General features: G+C 41.8%; 1 protein-coding gene across 1 annotated transcript in view; it reads right to left on the reverse strand.

Moving 5' to 3' along the window:
• Window positions 1-5,221: 5,221 nt before the first annotated feature.
• Window positions 5,222-19,044, reverse strand: part of LOC133658747 (cilia- and flagella-associated protein 251-like) — a 39,536-nt gene continuing 25,713 nt past the window's right edge. The window contains exon 2 of the mRNA XM_062061107.1: window positions 5,222-6,617. Within this exon, the coding sequence (XP_061917091.1) occupies window positions 5,507-6,190 (684 nt within the window). The 5' untranslated portion in view covers window positions 6,191-6,617 and the 3' untranslated portion in view covers window positions 5,222-5,506. The remainder of the gene's footprint in view (window positions 6,618-19,044) is intronic.

Consider the following 19,044-nt stretch of genomic DNA (forward strand, 5'->3'; position numbering starts at 1 on the left):
ATCAAGAAGCAGCAACATAGATGACGCATCAGAATCCATCGTTAGCAATAGATCATTAGCCATTTTTGCGAGGGCTGTCTCCGTAGAGTGATTTGCCCTGAAACCGGATTGAAAAGGTTCACAGAGATTGTTAGTCACTAAGTGTTCATTTAGCTGCTGTGTAACAATTTTTTCGAGAATTTTGGAAATAAACGGAAGGTGGGAGACCGGTCGGTAGTTTACCATGAGGTCAGGATCGAGGTTAGGTCTTTTGAGCAGAGGGTGAATAACCGCTTTTTTGAATGCTAGGGGAACAGTGCCGGAGGAAAGTGATAAGTTTATAATATTTAACACTGATGGACCTAATAATACAAACAGTTCCTTGATAAGTTTCCCAGGAAGTGGGTCAAGTAAACATGTTGTTTGTTTTATCCCACTTACACGCTGTAATAATTCCTCTAATGTTATTTCATCAAAAATAGAGAGACTATTTTGGAGGGCAGTGTCCGTCGTATATACAGTCGTATTTGTGTTAATAGAACCCAGTTGTAGCTGGGATGCGTTGTCTTTAATCTCCTTTCTAATGAGTTCAATTTTCTTATTAAAGAAATTCATAAAATCATCTGCCGAGTGGGTGGAGCTACTGGGAGGAGTCCCTTGTTGGGTTAGCGATGCTACTGTACTAAACAGAAATTTAGGATCGTTTTTGTTGAGGCGGATGAGATTTGAGTAGTATTTAGCTTTAGCTAAGGTAAGCATGCGTTTATAAGTTATTAAACTATCACTCCATGCTTGATGGAAAACCTCAAGTTTAGTCGCGCGCCATTTGCGTTCCAGTTTTCTACATGATAATTTATGAGCTCTAATTTCTTCTGTAAACCATGGGGTGCGCCTTTTAGGGGCCCTTTTTTGCTTTAGCGGTGCTATCCTATCAATAATTTCGCGCAAGGCATCGTCAAAGTTGTTAGTGAGGTTATCAATAGAGCCGACATAATTTGGGAATGGTGCCATTACCGAAGGCAGTAGGTCAGCAAGAGTCATCGTTGTGGCAGCATTAATGTTGCGGCCGCTATAGCAGTTATTATTATTATTAGCTTGTTGACAATGAGTCAAAACTTCAAATTTTATAAGGTAATGATCGGACATTACTTTAGTATATGGAAGTATCATAACTTTGGAGGTGGTGACACCCCTGACAAGCACTAGATCTATTGTATTACCGTTGCGATGCGTGGGTTCATGTATTATTTGTGTAAGCCCACAGCTATCAATTATGGTTTGGAGCGCCACGCACTGAGGGTCCGATGGGGTATTCATATGGATATTAAAGTCCCCCATTATGATTATATTGTCGGCGTGCGTCACTAGATCAGCAACGAACTCTGAGAATTCACTGATAAAGTCCGAATAGGGCCCAGGGGGGCGGTAGATAACAGCCAGGTCGAGAGGTAGCGGTGTGACCGACCTCATAGTAAGCACCTCAAACGATTTATATTTATTATTTAGGTTAGGGGTAAGGTTGAAATTTTCATTGTATATTAGTGCGACACCCCCTCCCCTTTTAAGAGGACGGGCAACATGCGCATTCGTATAGTTAGGAGGAGATGCCTCATTGAGCACAAAAAATTCGTCTGGTTTGAGCCAGGTTTCGCTAAGACCAATGACGTTAAGATTGTTGTCTCTAATGACCTCATTAACCAATAACGCCTTGGGAGACAATGATCTTATGTTTAAAAAGCCCATATTATAGGTATTGGGCTGTTTTGACGAGTTTTTGTTAAGATTATCCGTAGTGGCAATATTACAAAGTTTCGTTTATTATGCGTAGTGCACTTTAAATAGTTTCGACCATATCTAGGAATTGATATGACGGGAATTTTCCGATTGTTTGCATGGTGCTGCAATAGACTGGACATATCATAATTTGCCACCTCAGTAGAATGCATGTCCACCTCTGACACAGACACAACAGAAAAAACATTATGTGAATTGTGTATTATTCTAAGAGAATTGCTATGCGTACATGGATTATCCAGCCTGGCGCTGGCTAGTTCTAGCTTAACTGACTCCTCACCCGGACTAACAGACATTGTAATTGCCTGTGACCGGGCTTGCTCTAGTGTAGTCAGTCAAGTGAGACTTAAATAGTAGTCTATGTTTCTAGACAGGATGATGGCGCCTTCCTGGTTAGGGTGAAGGCCGTCTCTCATCAGCAAGCCTGGTTTGCCCCAGAAAGAGGGCCAGTTATCAAGTGTGAAATCCAATGAGCCCTTTTACCTAAGTTACGGTCAGAGCGAAAAAAGATACGTCCTGCACTGCACTATAGTCCTTAACTGTCATGTTCCTCATCCACGAATCTTTCATCCTCGCTCAAATTAATGGGGTCGCTTTCTCGGTCCGAATCTCTCTCGCTGCATTGTAAACAATGGGAAAATGTGAGCAGCCCTTCAACCTGTGATGTCACGCTACTTCCGGTACAGGCAAGGCTTTTTTTCATCAGCGACCAAAAGTTGCGAACTTTATCGTCGATGTTCTCTACTAAATCCTTTCAGCAAAAATATGGCAATATCGCAAAATGATCAAGAATGACACATAGAATGGATGTGCTAACCCCGTTTAAATAAAAAAAAAATAATTTCAGTAGGCCTTTAAGACCAGCCACATCCCGTAGCCGGGATCCTCCACGCCCTCTTCGAAAAGACTGTGTTCTGGTGGTCTTCTGTTACGGTGACAAGGCATTGTGATGCCGGAGGTCGTCTTTTCAAGATGCAGAGGGATGTCAGGAAGCGGCTTGCAGGTGAGAATAAATTATTTATTCTATTAGCAGACAAAATATGCTGCGCGGTGCCCACGGCACGGAAAACAAAAGGGTAGCCAAAAGATGCCAGTACCAAAATACAGACTATGAGCATAAACGAGAGCGTAATTTGTTGCATGGGAGCAAACAAGACCACCAGGCCGAGTGAGGCCAGGGCATAGACTAAATAGCTCTCTGATTAGTGCCCGGGCAACAGGTGAGCGTCCCGAACACTAACCAGAGGCAGGTGAATGCAATCTGCCGTCATGGCAACAGAAACAAACAAACTCAAGAGGTGCAGAACACACAAGTGACTTGGAAACATAAACAGAATATGATCCGGGCAGCGGATCATAACACATTCTCCCGAATTTCTCCCGATTTTCACCCGGACAACAATATTAAGGGCGTGCCGTGATGGCGCTGCCTTTAGCGTCCTCTACAACCTGTCGTCGCGTCCGCTTTTTCTCCATACAAACAGCGTGCCGGCCCAGTCACATGTTGTATTAGGCTTCTACAGACACGCCATACAGGTCACACTGAGGGTGGCCGTATAAACAACTTTAACACTGTTACATATATGCGCCACACTGTGAACCCACACCAAACAAGAATGACAAACACATTTCGGGAGAACATCCGCATCGTAACACAACATAAACACAACAGAACAAATACCCAGAATCCCTTGCAGCCCTAACTCATCCGGGCTACAATATACACCCCCGCTACCAGCAAACCCCGCCCCCCCCACAAACCCTGCCTCCCCCACACCTCAACCTATTCTATTATAGTTTCAATTACCAAATTTGGAGGTGTTAAAATTGCCATGTAAAATCACTAATGCTAACCGGTAGCATGTCTGTGGCGTAGCCAATGTAAATTAGCATCAAGCTTGTGCCTTTTTAAAAGTGGATCAGTGGAAGATTTGTCGGCACGGACATCGTAACATTACCTCGAGGCGGTCCGGCTGAGTCCGCTCTAAATGCTTGACTGCTTGTTTCCTGGCCAAGTGCTTGAGGTTGTGTTGATTTTGCAACCAGACGTGACGTAACGTGCAACTAAAGGTATCGAAATATGGCCCCTTTTGATTTTTACGTGACTTGTATTTGGTAGTACCGACGGACTTTAATCGGTGCTTATGAAAGTACCAAATTCAATACCCGTCCCTAATCATGGGACTCCACAACAGTGACATAACAGACTGCTCCCTATTTGTGCATTGTTTAACATTACAAATGATGGAATGTGTGCTATTAAGATAGATTTGTTGGATTGTGACAACTAGATTACAATTGGATTTTGAGGTATATTGACAGAAGTGACACTCATGTCATTGTCCTGTGGTTGGGTGGTTTAACTCTGTCCTCTATGATCTAATTGCAACAATATTGTATCGCTGTCAATAACATTGTTTACTGTCTTCAGTGTATGAACCCTCACAGCAAAGCCAACACTAATACACTAACATTGCCGGAGTAAAAACACACTTTCAAAGGTAAGCAAACTGTTATGAAGTAATCAGCTGAGCTAGCAATGTGAGGCTTTGGTTTAGTGCCTAATAAAGGTATTACTTTTGGAAATAGGTCCCTGGTCTGTTTTTATCGGATCGCTGATTATCTGATGGCTTAAGGCTTTATTGTTGCTTCTCAAGCAAGCATTATTTTTTTTTTGGGCTGGCTTTGGTTGTAACAAATGTTGCACTTTTTATAAGCCGTTTATATGTGAACGTTATGGCAACACGTGATGTATTTGATTAGGTTTGGCTGACTTTCTCCTTTGAGTCATGAGCTGAAAAATCTGCCTTTTTAGCATGTAATCATGAACCGTATTTTTCGGACTATAATGCGCACTTAAAATAATTTCATTTTCTCAAAAATCGACATTGCTACCGTATTTTCCGGACCACAGGGCGCACCGGATTATAATTACATTATGGTCTGCATCAGTGCTCCCCAACCTTTTTGTACTTGCGGACCGGTCAATGCTTGAAAATTTGTCCCACGGACCGGGGGGTAGGGGGGGAGGTGTAGTAAAAACAAATAAAAATGTTTTTTTTTTTTTTTTTTGTCATAAAGAAATACAATCATGTGTGCTTACGGACTGTATCCCTGCAGACTGTATTGATTTATATTGACATATAATGTATATATTGTGTTTTTTATGTTGATTTAATTTAAAAAAAAATAAAATAAAAAAGATTTTTTTTTTATTTTTGTATTTTTTTAAAAATGTTTTATTTCTTGTGCGGCCGCGGCCCGGTACCAATCGGTCCATGGACCGGTACCAGGCCGCGGCCCGGTGGTTGGGCACCACTGGTCTACATAACATGTAATGGTGGTTCTTTGGTCAAAATGTTGCATAGATCAGTGTTTTTCAACCACTGTGCCGCGGCACACAGTGTGCCGTGAGATACAGTCTGGTGTGCCGTGGGAGATGATCTAATTTCACCTTGTGACAGTCCTAGGCTGTCGGGTGGGTTCCATGGACCATCAAAGGAAGACATGTTGCAGCAGGTGTAGACTTTCGTTTATTTTTTCAAATCAAACCCCTCAGTCTCAGGTCGCTTTGCAGCTCCTCTTCCTTGCTCGCCCTCCGGTCCGCTTTTCAGCTGGCCGCGTCTTTGTCTTCGTGTTCGCTCCTCGTTAACCTCTGCGTGTCTCGCTGACTCTCCACCTCCTTTTTCCCCCGTCGCTCTCGGCCGCTGTCTCTTTAAACACTGCGAGGGGATTAGGTAATTGTGACCAGGTGCGCGATCCCCGCACCTGGTTGTCGCGTCTCCCTCGCCGCTTGCTCGCCGTCCCCGCCGCCATCTTGGAGTGGGCCCCGGCGCAGCACGCCCCGCCGTCGGTCCTCCGGCTCCGCCTCGCCACAGTCCTCCATCGCCGGACGCAAGCCGGACTTCCGACCGGCTAAGCCTACTCCCTTCCCCCCTTTTTGAGGGAGCGGGAAGTGAGAACGGCCAGGTTCTCCTGTGGCCCCGGTTTTCTCCTCCCCTGTGTCCTTTTCTTCTTCCTTGTCCTTTTCTCCTTCTTCTGTATTCTTTTCTTCTCCTGTACCTTGTTCGCCTTTGTCTGTTCCTTTGTCTTCTTTGTCTTTGTCTTGTTGTTGTTCTTCTTCTTCTTTGTCTTTGTCTTGTTGTTGTTGTTGTTCTTCTTCTTCGTCGTCTTTTCCTTTGTCTTGTTCTTCTTGAGCACATGAGTGGTTTCCCTCCTGTGCTTCTTCCACCACTTCCTCTTCTTTTGTGGGGGGGCCATTCGCCGCCCCCCGTCTGGCCCGCCAGGACCTGCAGGAGCTGCAATTGTTTGCGGGACTCTTCGAGACGCTGGCGGCTGCTTGCCGCCAGTTCCGTGAACGCCCCCACGAGGGCCCACAGGAGATCGTCCTCCCCCGCCTCCGATGGTCCAGCCACATTGGGCGCCAAATGTGACCGTCCTAGGCTGTCGGGTGGGTTCCATGGACCATCAAAGGAAGACATGTTGCGTCAGGTGTAGGCTTTCGTTTATTTTTTCAAATCAAACCCCTCAGTCTCAGGTCGCTTTGCAGCTCCTCTTCCCTGCTCGCCCTCCGGTCCGCTTTTCAGCCGGCCGCGTCTTCGCCGTCGACGTCTTCCTCTTGCTGCATACGCTGCTCCGCGTCTTGCCTCTGGCTCTCCACCTCCCTCCTCGTCTCTCTCGGCTGTCACGCTTTTATACACCGACAGCAGATTATCAGATTGTGCCCAGCTGCCCGACCCACGCACCTGTAGTCCATTTGGACGCGGGTCCGCAGGCCACGCCTCCTCGCCGCCATCTTGGAGCGGGCCCCGGTGTCGGACCGCCGGCCCCGCCTCTCCACACACCTATTTGGGGTAAAAAATATTTTTTGCAAACCAGTAATTATAGTCTGCAAATGATGTGTTGTTGTTGAGTGTCGGTGCTGTCTAGAGCTTGGCAGAGTAACCGTGTAATACTCTTCCATATCAGTAGGTGGCAGCAGGTAGCTAATTGCTTTGTAGATGTCGGAAACAGCGGGAGGCAGTGTGCAGGTAAAAGGGAGTCTAATGCTTAAACCACAAATAAAGAAAATGGGATTGCACCTAAGAAAAGGCATTGAAGCTTAGGGAAGGCTATGCAGAACGAAACTAAAACTGAACTGGCTACAAAGTAAACAAAAACAGAATGCTGGACGACAGCAAAGACTTACTGTGGAGCAAAGATGGCGTCCACAATGTACATCCGAACATGACATGACAATCAACTATGTCCCCACGAAGAAGGATAAAAACAAAGTAGAGGCGGGAAATATCGCTCAAAGGAACACCTGAAACTGCTCCAGGAAAATACCAAAAAAAGAGAAAAAGCCACCAAAATAGGAGCGCAAGACAAGAAGTAAAACACTACACACAGGAAAACAGCAAAAAACTCCAAACAAGTCATGATGTGATGTGACAGGTGGTGACAGTACACCTACTTTGAGACAAGCGCTATATTGATGCATGGTTGGTTATGGTTTAAATTCATATCCAACAATTGCGACAACGACTTTTTACTGTCAACTGAGCGTCATTTTTTAATGATTTCTGCTGGTGGTGTGCCTCTGCATTTTTTCAACACAAAAAATGTGCCTTTGCTCAAAAAAGGTTGAAAATCACTGGGATAGATGATGTTTTACAGATCACCTTCAAGCCGCTTTCTGACAGTCGCTTCAGGATACGCCGTTTTGTGGGCGGTCTTATTTACGTGGCTCACCTTAGGCAGCGTCTTCTCCCCGTCATCTTTGTTGTAGCGGTGTAGCGTGCAAGGACGGGAGTGGAAGAAGTGTCAAAAGATGGCGCTAACTGTTTTAATGACATTCACACTTTACTTCAATCAATAACGGAGCAGCATCTCCTCATACGCCGGAAATGTGTCCTGTGAAAAAACGTCCGACTGGAACTCTCTAATAACTAAAGTTCCTTGGGTGAATAATGTAAACTCACTACACCGGCATGTTTTAGCGCTTTCATGGCGAGTTTACTGACAGATATAAGTAAGAACTTTACACTACTTTATATAAGAAATGGCAAAAGTGGAGGATGAATGTCAAATAATAAGAAGATAGAGAAAAAGAAGAAGCTTATCGGATAAGGCGTCGCCACGGACTAATAAAGTGGACAAGCGCAACTTTTTAGGACTCATGCAGATCCCAAATACAGATCAGCAGGTACCAGAAGGTAAGAACAGTTGCTTTTGCATAATATTGTGAAACAAAACGCCAGATAATATGTCTTACCTTATACACACACCATAATAATACTGGTATGTTGAAGCACAGTACAATCCATCAAGTGGTGTGGCTTCATAGCTTACCAAAGTCGTACAGAAAACATTTTGATAGATTTTGGAGCGCTGTATGTAATGTTCTACATTTTCAATGGAACATATAAAATGTTGGTGTTGTTTACTCGAGTCATATTGCAGTCTACACGTATTACTTATGTTTGACTGCCATCTACTGGTCACACTTATCATTTCACCATGTACCAAATAAAATAGCTTCGAGGTCGGCAAGTGAAACCATAATTATTCTGTACAACAGGCGCACTGTCGAGTTTTGAGGGGAAAAAAAGGAATTTAAGTGCGCCTTATAGTCCGGAAAATACGGTACTTATAACCCGGTGCGCCTAATGTACGTATTATTTCTGGATGTGCTTACTGACCTCAAAGTTATTTTATGTGGTACAAGGTGTAATGATACGTGTGACCAATAGTTGGGAGTCCCACATAAGAAACACATGTGGACTGCAGGTTGAAACCTTCAATAAATGACCCGAGCAAGCACTCCTAAGCAAGCAACACCAAAACTTTGATGTTTAATGGAGAATATAGATCATGACACACGAGTCTCAAATATCTGTCAAAAGGTTTTAATACGACTTGGGTAAGCTACGAAGCTACACCGCTTGATGAATTGTCAGAGCATTACGGCTACCATAGCCAGACGTACTGTGCTTCAACATACGGGTATTTTTATGGTGTGTGTATAAGGACCCCAAAAGGGCACCTATTAAGAGATATTACCTGTCGTTTTGTCTAGCAATATTATGCAAAATCAACCTTTCTTGCCTATTGGTAACTGCTGATGTGTATTTGGGCTCCGCATAACTCCCGAAAATGGGCTTGCGTCTGCGTCGTAGTCAATAAGCTCTTTCTTTATCTCTGTCCTCTGTTGCCATTTGTAATATAAAGTAGTGTATAGTTCTAACTTACATCCGTCAGTAAGCTCGCTATGGAAGCGCTAAAAACTACCAGTACAATAAAGATGACGGAGGGAAGAAACTGTCGAAGCGGAGGCACTAAGACCATAAATCAAGAAAGCGGCTTGAAAACAATCTGTAAAACATAATCCATGCAACATTTAGACCAAATAACCACCATTACATATGTTATAGACCACAAGGAAGTATTCTAAATGTAGAAAAAAATCATAATATAACCCCTTTAATGCACCTTTTGAAAAAAATACCCGAATAGACCCGCTAATCGTCAGTGCACCTTATGGTCTGAAAAATATGGTACTTTATTCACCATCTTGATACCCACAGTCTGGATTTAACAAAGCAAAAAAGTACAAACCCCGTTTCCATATGAGTTGGGAAATTGTGTTAGATGTAAATATAAACGGAATACAATGATTTGTTAATCATTTTCAACCCATATTCAGTTGAATATGCTACAAAGACAACATATTTGATGTTCAAACTCATAAACATTTTTTTTTTTTGCAAATAATCATTAACTTTAGAATTTGATGCCAGCAACACGTGACAAAGAAGTTGGGAAAGTTGGCAATAAATACTGATAAAGTTGAGGAATGCTCATCAAACACTTATTTGGAACATCCCACAGGTGTGCAGGCTAATTGGGAACAGGTGGGTGCCATGATTGGGTATAAAAACAGCTTCCCCAAAAATGCTCAGTCTTTCACAAGAAAGGATGGGGCGAGGTACACCACTTTGTCCACAACTGCGTGAGCAAATAGTCAAACAGTTTAAGAACAACGTTTCTCAAAGTGCAATTGCAAGAAATTTAGGGATTTCAACATCTACGGTCCATAATATCATCAAAAGGTTTAGAGAATCTGGAGAAATCACTCCACGTAAGCGGCATGGCCGGAAACCAACATTGAATGACCGTGACCTTCGATCCCTCAGACGGCACTGTATCAAAAACCGACATCAATCTCTAAAGGATATCACCACATGGGCTCAGGAACACTTCAGAAAACCACTGTCACTAAATACAGTTGGTCGCTACATCTGTAAGTGCAAGTTAAAGCTCTACTATGCAAAGCGAAAGCCATTTATCAACAACACCCAGAAAAGCCGCCGACTTCTCTGGGCCCGAGATCATCTAAGATGGACTGATGCAGAGTGGAAAAGTGTTCTGTGGTCTGAGGAGTCCACATTTCAAATTGTTTTTGGAAATATTCGACATTGTGTCATCCGGACCAAAGGGGAAGCGAACCATCCAGACTGTTATTGACGCAAAGTTCAAAAGCCAGCATTTGTGATGGTATGGGGGTGCATTCGTGCCCAAGACATGGGTAACTTACACATCTGTGAAGGCACCATTAATGCTGAAAGGTACATACAGGTTTTGGAACAACATATGCTGCCATGTTAGCGCCGCCCTTTTCATGGACGCCCCTGCTTATTTCAGCAAGACAATGCCAAGCCACATTCAGCACATGTTACAACAGCGTGGCTTCGTAAAAAAAGAGTGCGGGTACTTTCCTGGCCCGCCTGCAGTCCAGACCTGTCTCCCATCGAAAATGTGTGGCGCATTATGAAGCCTAAAATACCACAACGGAGACCCCCGGACTGTTGAACAACTTAAGCTGTACATCAAGCAAGAATGGGAAAAATTCCACCTGAGAAGCTTCAAAAATGTGTCTCCTCAGTTCCCAAACGTTTACTGAGTGTTGTTAAAAGGAAAGGCCATGTAACACAGTGGTGAACATGCCCTTTCCCAACTACTTTGGCACGTGTTGCAGCCATGAAATTCTAAGTTAATTATTATTAGCAAAAAAAAGCAAAGTTTATGAGTTTCAACATCAAATATCTTGTCTTTGTAGCATATTCAACTGAATATGGGTTGAAAAGGATTTGCAAATCATTGCATTCCGTTTATATTTACATCTAACACAATTTCCCAACTCATATGGAAACGGGGTTCGTAAAAGCCTGTTATTGGAAAATTACTGCAAATAATGTTGTACTTTAAAACTACCTTTCATCCCAATGTTTCACCTCCACATTTCCTTTGTGTTGTTATTTTATTCGACTAATTTAGTCACGTTGTTATTTTGTTGTCCACCACTCTCTTGATAAACTGACCAAAAAACGCACACAAAAACTATCACGCAATACGTAGTTCTGTTGTTTCAACCAATAAACACTTCCAAATACATGAGTTCAGTTGCAAAACACATGTATTGCTCAACTCCACACATGCCAATTATTACAGTGCCAATTATTTGCAGTTTTTCTCTGATGTTTTGCGACTTACTTACCAGCCGAGAAACGAGACAGGGACCTAAGTCTTCTGTGTTGTGTTGGAAACCAACAGTCTTTGAATATTGAATAAAAACATACTTTTGTGACACGAAGGGCCGCCCGCTTTAACGAGGCAGCAAGAACAGAGGAAAAATAGAAAATAGGCATATTTTTGTGAGGTAAAACAGAAGTTAGATTCAGCTGTGTGAATGCATGCATGTTCCAAAAGCTGTTGCTCTGTGGCAGAAATGTTCCGTGCTACAGTAAATATGGCACTTCCTACGGGCTGTGGTCAAAATGCCCTGCATACGTCTAATACAGGGGTCGCCAACCTTTTTGAAACCAAGAGCTACTTCTTGGGTACTGATTAATGCGAAGGGCTACCAGTTTGATACACACTTAAATAAATTGCCAGAAATAGCCAATTTGCTCAATTTACCTTTAACTCTATGTTATTATTAATAATTAATGATATTTACACTTAATTGAACGGTTTAAAAGAGGAGAAAACACGAAAAAAATGACAAATACATTTTGAAACATAGTTTATCTTCAATTTCGACTCTTTAAAATTCAAAATTCAACCGAAAAAAAGAAGAGAAAAACTAGCAAATTCGAATCTTTTTGAAAAAATTAAAAAAATAATTTATGGAACATCATTAGTAATTTTTCCTGATTAAGATTAATTTTAGAATTTTGATGACATGTTTTAAATAGGTTAAAATCCAATCTGCACTTTGTTAGACTATATAACAAATTGGACCAAGCTATATTTCTAACAAAGACAAATCATTATTTCTTCTAGATTTTCCAGAACAAAAATTTTAAAAGAAATTCAAAAGACTTTGAAATAAGATTTAAATTTGATTCTACAGATTTTCTAGATTTTCCAGAATATTTTTTTTAAATTTTAATCATAATAAATTTGAAATATTTCACAAATATTCTTCGTCGAAAAAACAGAAGCTAAAATGAAGAATTAAATTAAAATCTATTTATTATTCTTTACAATAAAAAAAATAAATTTACTTGAACATTGATTTAAATTGTCAGTAAAGAAGAGGAAGGAATTTAAAAGGTAAAAACGTATATGTGTTTAAAAATCCTAAAATCATTTTTAAGGTTGTATTTTTTCTCTAAAATTGTTTTTCTGAAAGTTATAAGAAGCAGAGTAAAAAAATAAATGAATTTATTTAAACAAGTGAAGACCAAGTCTTTAAAATATTTTCTTGGATTTTCAAATTTTATTTGAGTTTTGTCTCTCTTAGAATTAAAAATGTCGGGCAAAGCGAGACCAGCTTGCTAGTAAATAAATACAATTTTAAAAATAGAGGCAGCTCACTGGTAAGTGCTGCTATTTGAGCTGTTTTTAGAACAGGCCAGCGGGCTACTCATCTGGTCCTTACGGGCTACCTGGTGCCCGCGGGCACCGCGTTGGTGACCCCTGGTCTAATATCTCAAAGTGTTATGGTCATTAGACAAATGGTCTTAGGCAAAAACACTATGCCACCACTTGGGTATGCATCATTTAGTAGGCCACAAACAAATGTTATATTCGATTTCACTTGATCATTTTTCAGGAACAAAAGGTGTCACGCTGTGCAGGTCTTTCGACACTAATGTGCATCCTGGACAAAACAAAGAGTCATTCCACTTCATCTGCCCTGAGCTTCTTTTTGCTGCTTCACCAGATACCCGAGGAGTTCACTCTGGCAGAAAAACGTTTGCTTTGATTATGATAATCAAGCCTTTCCAGCCAATTTAGCCGCTGTTCCTTCATATTATATCGAATGTTGGAGCCTTGTGGTCAGTAAGCAAAATGAATTAAACAAAAGTTAATCCGTTTTGTATGGTAGAGCAGTCATCCTGGACAAGTGTCCACAGGAATATTGCAGGTTCCAAGTGGAGACGTCCATTATGTACTGTACGTATGAGGCTGTGTGTTTCACAGCACTCCAAATATTATGCACATGATATTTGTCACAGATTTTTCTATGTAGTCAATACGCAGTTTCAAATTAAGCACAATATTTCAGTGGTTGTTAAAGGCCTACTGAAATGAGATGTTCTTATTTAAACAGGGATAGCAGATCCATTCTATGTGTCATACTTGATCATTTCGCGATATTGCCATATTTTTGCTGAAAGGATTTAGTAGAGAACATCGACGATAAAGTTCGCAACTTTTGGTCGCTGATAAAAAAAAGCCTTGCCTGTACCGGAAGTAGCGTGACGTCACAGGTTGTGGAGCTCCTCACATCTGCACTTTGTTTACAATCATGGCCACCAGCAGCGTGAGCGATTCGGACTGAGAAAGCTACGATTTCCCCATTAATTTGAGCGAGGATGAAAGATTCGTGGATGAGGAAAGTGAGAGTGAAGGACTAGAGGGCAGTGGAAGCGATTCAGATAGGGAAGATGCTGTGAGAGGCGGCTGGGAACTGATATTCAGCTGGGAATGACTAAAACAGTAAATAAACACAAGACATATATATACTCTATTAGCCACAACACAACCTGGCTTATATTTAATATGCCACAAATTAATCCCGCATAACAAACACCTCCCCCCTCCTGTCCATATAACCCGCCAATACAAATCAAACACCCACAAAACACACTCAATCCCATAGCCCAAAGTACCGTTCACCTCCCCAAAGTTCATAAAGCACATATATTTCCCCAAAGTTACGTACGTGACATGCACATAGCGGCACGCACGTACGGGCAAGCGATCAAATGTTTGGAAGCCGCAGCTGCATACTCACGGTAGCACGTATCCAACTCAAAGTCCTCCTGGTAAGAGTCTCTGTTGTCCCAGTTCCCCACAGGCCAATGGTAAAGCTTGACTGTCAGATTTCGGGAATGTAAACAATGAAACACCGGCTACGACGTAGCCGCTACGCGTTTGTGTTGCTGTAGCCGGACGCTAATACACCGCTTCCCACCTACAGCTTTCTTCTTTGCTATCTCCATTGTTCATTAAACAAATTGCAAAAGATTCACCAACACAGATGTCCAGAATACTGTGGAATTTTGCGATGAAAACAGACGACTTAATAGCTGGCCACAATGCTGTCCCAAAATGTCCGCTACAATCCGTGACGTCACGCGCAAACGTCATCATACCGAGACGTTTTCAGCAGGATATTTTGCGGGAAATTTAAAATTGCACTTTACTAATCTAACTCGGCCGTATTGGCATGTGTTGCAATGTTAATATTTCATCATTGATATATAAACTATCAGACTGCGTGGTCGGTAGTAGTGGCTTTCAGTAGGTCTTTAAGAACCGAAGATGACCATTTGTAATATTAGGAGGTCACATTTACTAAAAGCAAAATATATTTAAATTTTAACTGGCCGAGTTACATGTTAACATAGAACCCATTTATTTGCTATAACCTTGACAATTCTTGCACCCATTGAACTTGTGAGTTTTTTGGGACAGTTTCTGTCAAGGTCTGGTATTTTTCTGGACCCCATGATGCAGAGACGGCAGGCAAAGTGCAGGTACGAGGCCTCCTTATAAGGGATAGTGTAGAAAGAACAAAAACAAAGATGTGCTGCAGGGAACGGGCAAAAGAGCTTAGGAAGCATAAAGCATGCAAAGCAAAGATAAGTGCTGGGCTTGCAAGAAAATCATCACAAAACTGAACACTCTCGCGCCCCCCCCCCTCACTTGTGCCTGGATTAAGGACTTTCTCTCCAACCGGCCCCAGACTGTGCGACTCGGCCCCCACTGCTCCTGTGCTGAGCCCTCTTCTGTACTGCCTCTACACCCACGACTGCAGTCCGACCCACAACAACAACCTCATAGTGAAGTTCGTGGACGACACTACGGTGGTCGGAGTCCCCTCAAAGGGGGACGAGGCAGCCTACAGAGAGGAGGTCCGGAAGTTGGCAGACTGGTGCTCAGAGAACAACCTTGCTCTGAACACCAAGAAAACCAAGGAGATGGTCATCGACTTCAGGAAACACAGCACTGACCTAGCCCCCCTCTACATCAAGGGTGAGTGTGTGGAGAGGGTCCACACCATCCGGTCTCTTGGCGTCCTTATCTCTGACAACATCTCCTGGTCAGATAACACTACTGCCATCACTAAGAAGGCTCAGCAGCGGCTGCACTTCCTAAGAGTCCTCAAGAAGTAAAACCTGGACTCCAACCTGCTGCTGACCTTCTACCGCTCATCCATTGAGAGCCTGCTGACATACAGCATCACAGCATGGTACGGCAGCTGCACCGCTGCAGACAGGGAGAGGCTCCAGAGAGTGGTAAAGGCCCTGATAGACATTTACACCTCCCGCTGTTTCAGCAGCGCTACCAACATTATCAAGTACAGCTCACACCTTGGCTTTGACCTGTTTGACCTGCTGCCCTCAGGAAGGCGCTACAGGGTCATCAGGTCTAAGACAAACAGACTCAAAAACAGTTTTTTCCCTGAAGCCATAACCACGGCGAACTCTCATAGGCACTGATTTTATAGTTTAGCACCTCTCTGTGTGCAATTTTGACTTTCCACCCACAGTCTGAATGCTTCTGTATATATGTATATAGTATAATATTTAAAGACCTACTGAAATTATTTTTATTTATTTAAATGGGGATAGCAGATCCATTCTATGTGTCATACTTGATCATTTCGCGATATTGCCATATTTTTGCTGAAAGGATTTAGTAGAGAACATCGACGATAAAGTTCGCAACTTTTGGTCGCTGATAAAAAAAGCCAAGCCTGTGCCGGAAGTAGCGTGACGTCACAGGTTGAAAGGCTCCTCACATTTCCTCATTGTTTACACCAGCAGCGAGAGCGATTTGGACCGAGAAAGCGACGATTACCCCATTAATTTGAGCGAGGATGAAAGATTCGTGGATGAGGAACGTGAGAGTGAAGGACTAGAGTGCAGTGCAGGACGTATCTTTTTTCGCTCTGACCGTAACTTAGGTACAAGGGCTCATTGGATTCCACACTTTCTCCTTTTTCTATTGTGGATCACGGATTTGTATTTTAAACCACCTCGGATACTATATCCTCTTGAAAATGAGAGTCAAGAACGCGAAATGGACATTCACAGTGACTTTTATCTCCATGACAATACATCGGCGAAGCACGTTAGCTACGGAGCTAACGTGATAGCATCGTGCTTAACTGCATATAGAAACAAAAGAAATAAACCCCTGACTGGAAGGATAGACAGAAAATCAACAATACTATTAAACCATGGACATGTAACTACACGGTTAATGCTTTCCAGCCTGGCGAAGCTTAACAATGTTGTTGCTAACGACGCCATTGAAGCTAACTTAGCTACGGGACCTCACAGAGCTATGCTAAAAACATTAGCTATCCACCTACGCCAGCCAGCCCTCATCTGCTCATCAACACCTGTGCTCACCTGCGTTCCAGCGATCGACGGAGCGATGAAGGACTTCATCCGATCATCAATGCGGTCGGCGGCTAGCGTCGGATAGCGTGTCTGCTATCCAAGTCAAAATCATCCTAGTTGTGTTGCTGCAGCCAGCCGCTAATACACCGATCCCACCTACAACTTTCTTCTTTGCAGTCTTCATTGTTCATTAAACAAATTGCAAAAGATTCACCAACACAGATGTCCAGAATACTGTGGAATTTTGGGATGAAAACAGAGCTTTTTGTATTGGATACAATGTGTCCGAATACTTCCGTTTCAACCATTGACGTCACGCGCATACGTCAACAAACATAGACGTTTAAAACCGGAAGTTTTGCGGGAAATTTAAAATTGCACTTTATAAGTTAACCCGGCCGTATTGGCATGTGTTGCAATGTTAAGATTTCATCATTGATATATAAACTATCAGACTGCGTGGTCGATAGTAGTGGGTTTCAGTAGGCCTTTAATCTCATTGTACCTGTGTCAATAAAAGGCATTCTATTCTGCGCCATACTGGGTTTAAATCCTTGTCGGGGTAATGTTTACAAAAATATGTTTCAACAACATAAAATTAACATATTTTTACATACCGTAATTTCCGGACTATAAGCCGCACCTGACTATAAGCCGCACCAGCTAAATTTAGGGGAAAATACAGATTGCTCCATATATAAGCCGCACCCGACTATAAGCCGCAGGGTTTTGATGTGTAATTAGCGTAGTATATAGGGGTTCCTGCTACCACGGAGGGGATTGTCGGGACAGAGATGACTGTTTGGGAACGCAAAGCGTCCCATTTATTAACTATAAATCTTTCAATCATTCAATCAAACTTTCACATCTTTGACATGGCGAACAGCATTCGTGCAGAGTACAAATAATACAACGCTGCAAAGTAATACAAAGTGCTCGCCTGTACGTTATCAAAATAACCAGCCTACCGGTATATGAAAAGTCAGTCTTTAATCATTGTGTCATCGTCTTCCTCCTGCGTACTAAAACCACCCAAATCCTCTTCGTCGGTGTCGGAGAAGAACAGGCCGTATATAAGCCGCACCCTTGTATAAGCCGCAGGGACCAGAACGAGGGGGAAAAGTAGCGGCTTATAGTCCGGAAATTACGGTAATAAACAATTTATTTTCCATGAATTGATTTTAGTACAAACGTGCATCACATTGGATTCCAGTTTGGTTAAAAAAGTATACAAATTATTTCACACAAAAAAGTGGGGGCCCCAATTAGGCCCAGGGACGGCATGGGCTCTCCTAATCTGATTGTCTGACAGAAAATGTTTATATTTATTTATCTCTGCGAACCTGTCTGGGCTCTAAATGAGCCAAACATGATCACACTTGCAGCGCCCCTCTAATGCTGTCAACATTGGCACTTATTCCGTAGTTATGGACCCAAAAATGATGTCTGCGTGTAAGATTCCCCCCAAAATAGACACCAGAGGGATTTTATGCTTGGTTTCTAACGAGTTTCAGGAAGACTGGGGGCAATTTGATATTGAGTATTATGTGCTTTGGTGGCCTATTTGCAGAGGTGGGTGGAGTAACCAGAAATTGTACTCAAGTAAGAGTACTGTTACTTTAGAGATTTATTACTCAAGTAAAAGTAAGGAGTAGTCACCCAAATATTTACTTGAGTAAAAGTAAAAAGTATTTTGTGAAAAAACTACTCAAGTACTGAGTAACTGTTAAGTAACCTGTTCGTTTAATGACGACGGCAACAAATAATGCACAAAAACATAAAAATAGCAATGAGCAAACTCAGAGCCAGGAATATCTCTTAAGCAACTAAAACAATAATATATATTAAATAATAATACATTAAAATAAAAAAAATGAAGGCAAATTGAGCCACAATAACTTAACAGCACCATAGGCTCAGTAGGCATTCATTGATTGATTGATTGAAACTTGTATTAGTAGATTGCACAGTACAGTACATTTTCCGTACAATTGACCACTAAATGGTAACATACCAATAAGTTTTTCAACTTATTCGAGGTGATCTACCTCATATATACATATATATACACACACATATCATATATATATATATATATATATATATATATATATATATATATATATATATATATATATATATATATATATATATATATATATATATATATATATATATATATATATACATACATACATTTATATATACAGTATATAATTTATATTTATTTATTTTGACGTTTTTTGTTCACATGTTAAAGGTGTTTTAATGAATATACATGCATGTTTAACACATATAGATTCCTTTCTTTCATGAAGACAAGAATATAAGTTGGTGTATTACCTGATTCTGATGACTTGTA

This window comes from Entelurus aequoreus, linkage group LG10, assembly GCF_033978785.1.
Source record: "Entelurus aequoreus isolate RoL-2023_Sb linkage group LG10, RoL_Eaeq_v1.1, whole genome shotgun sequence".
NCBI lineage: Eukaryota > Metazoa > Chordata > Actinopteri > Syngnathiformes > Syngnathidae > Entelurus > Entelurus aequoreus.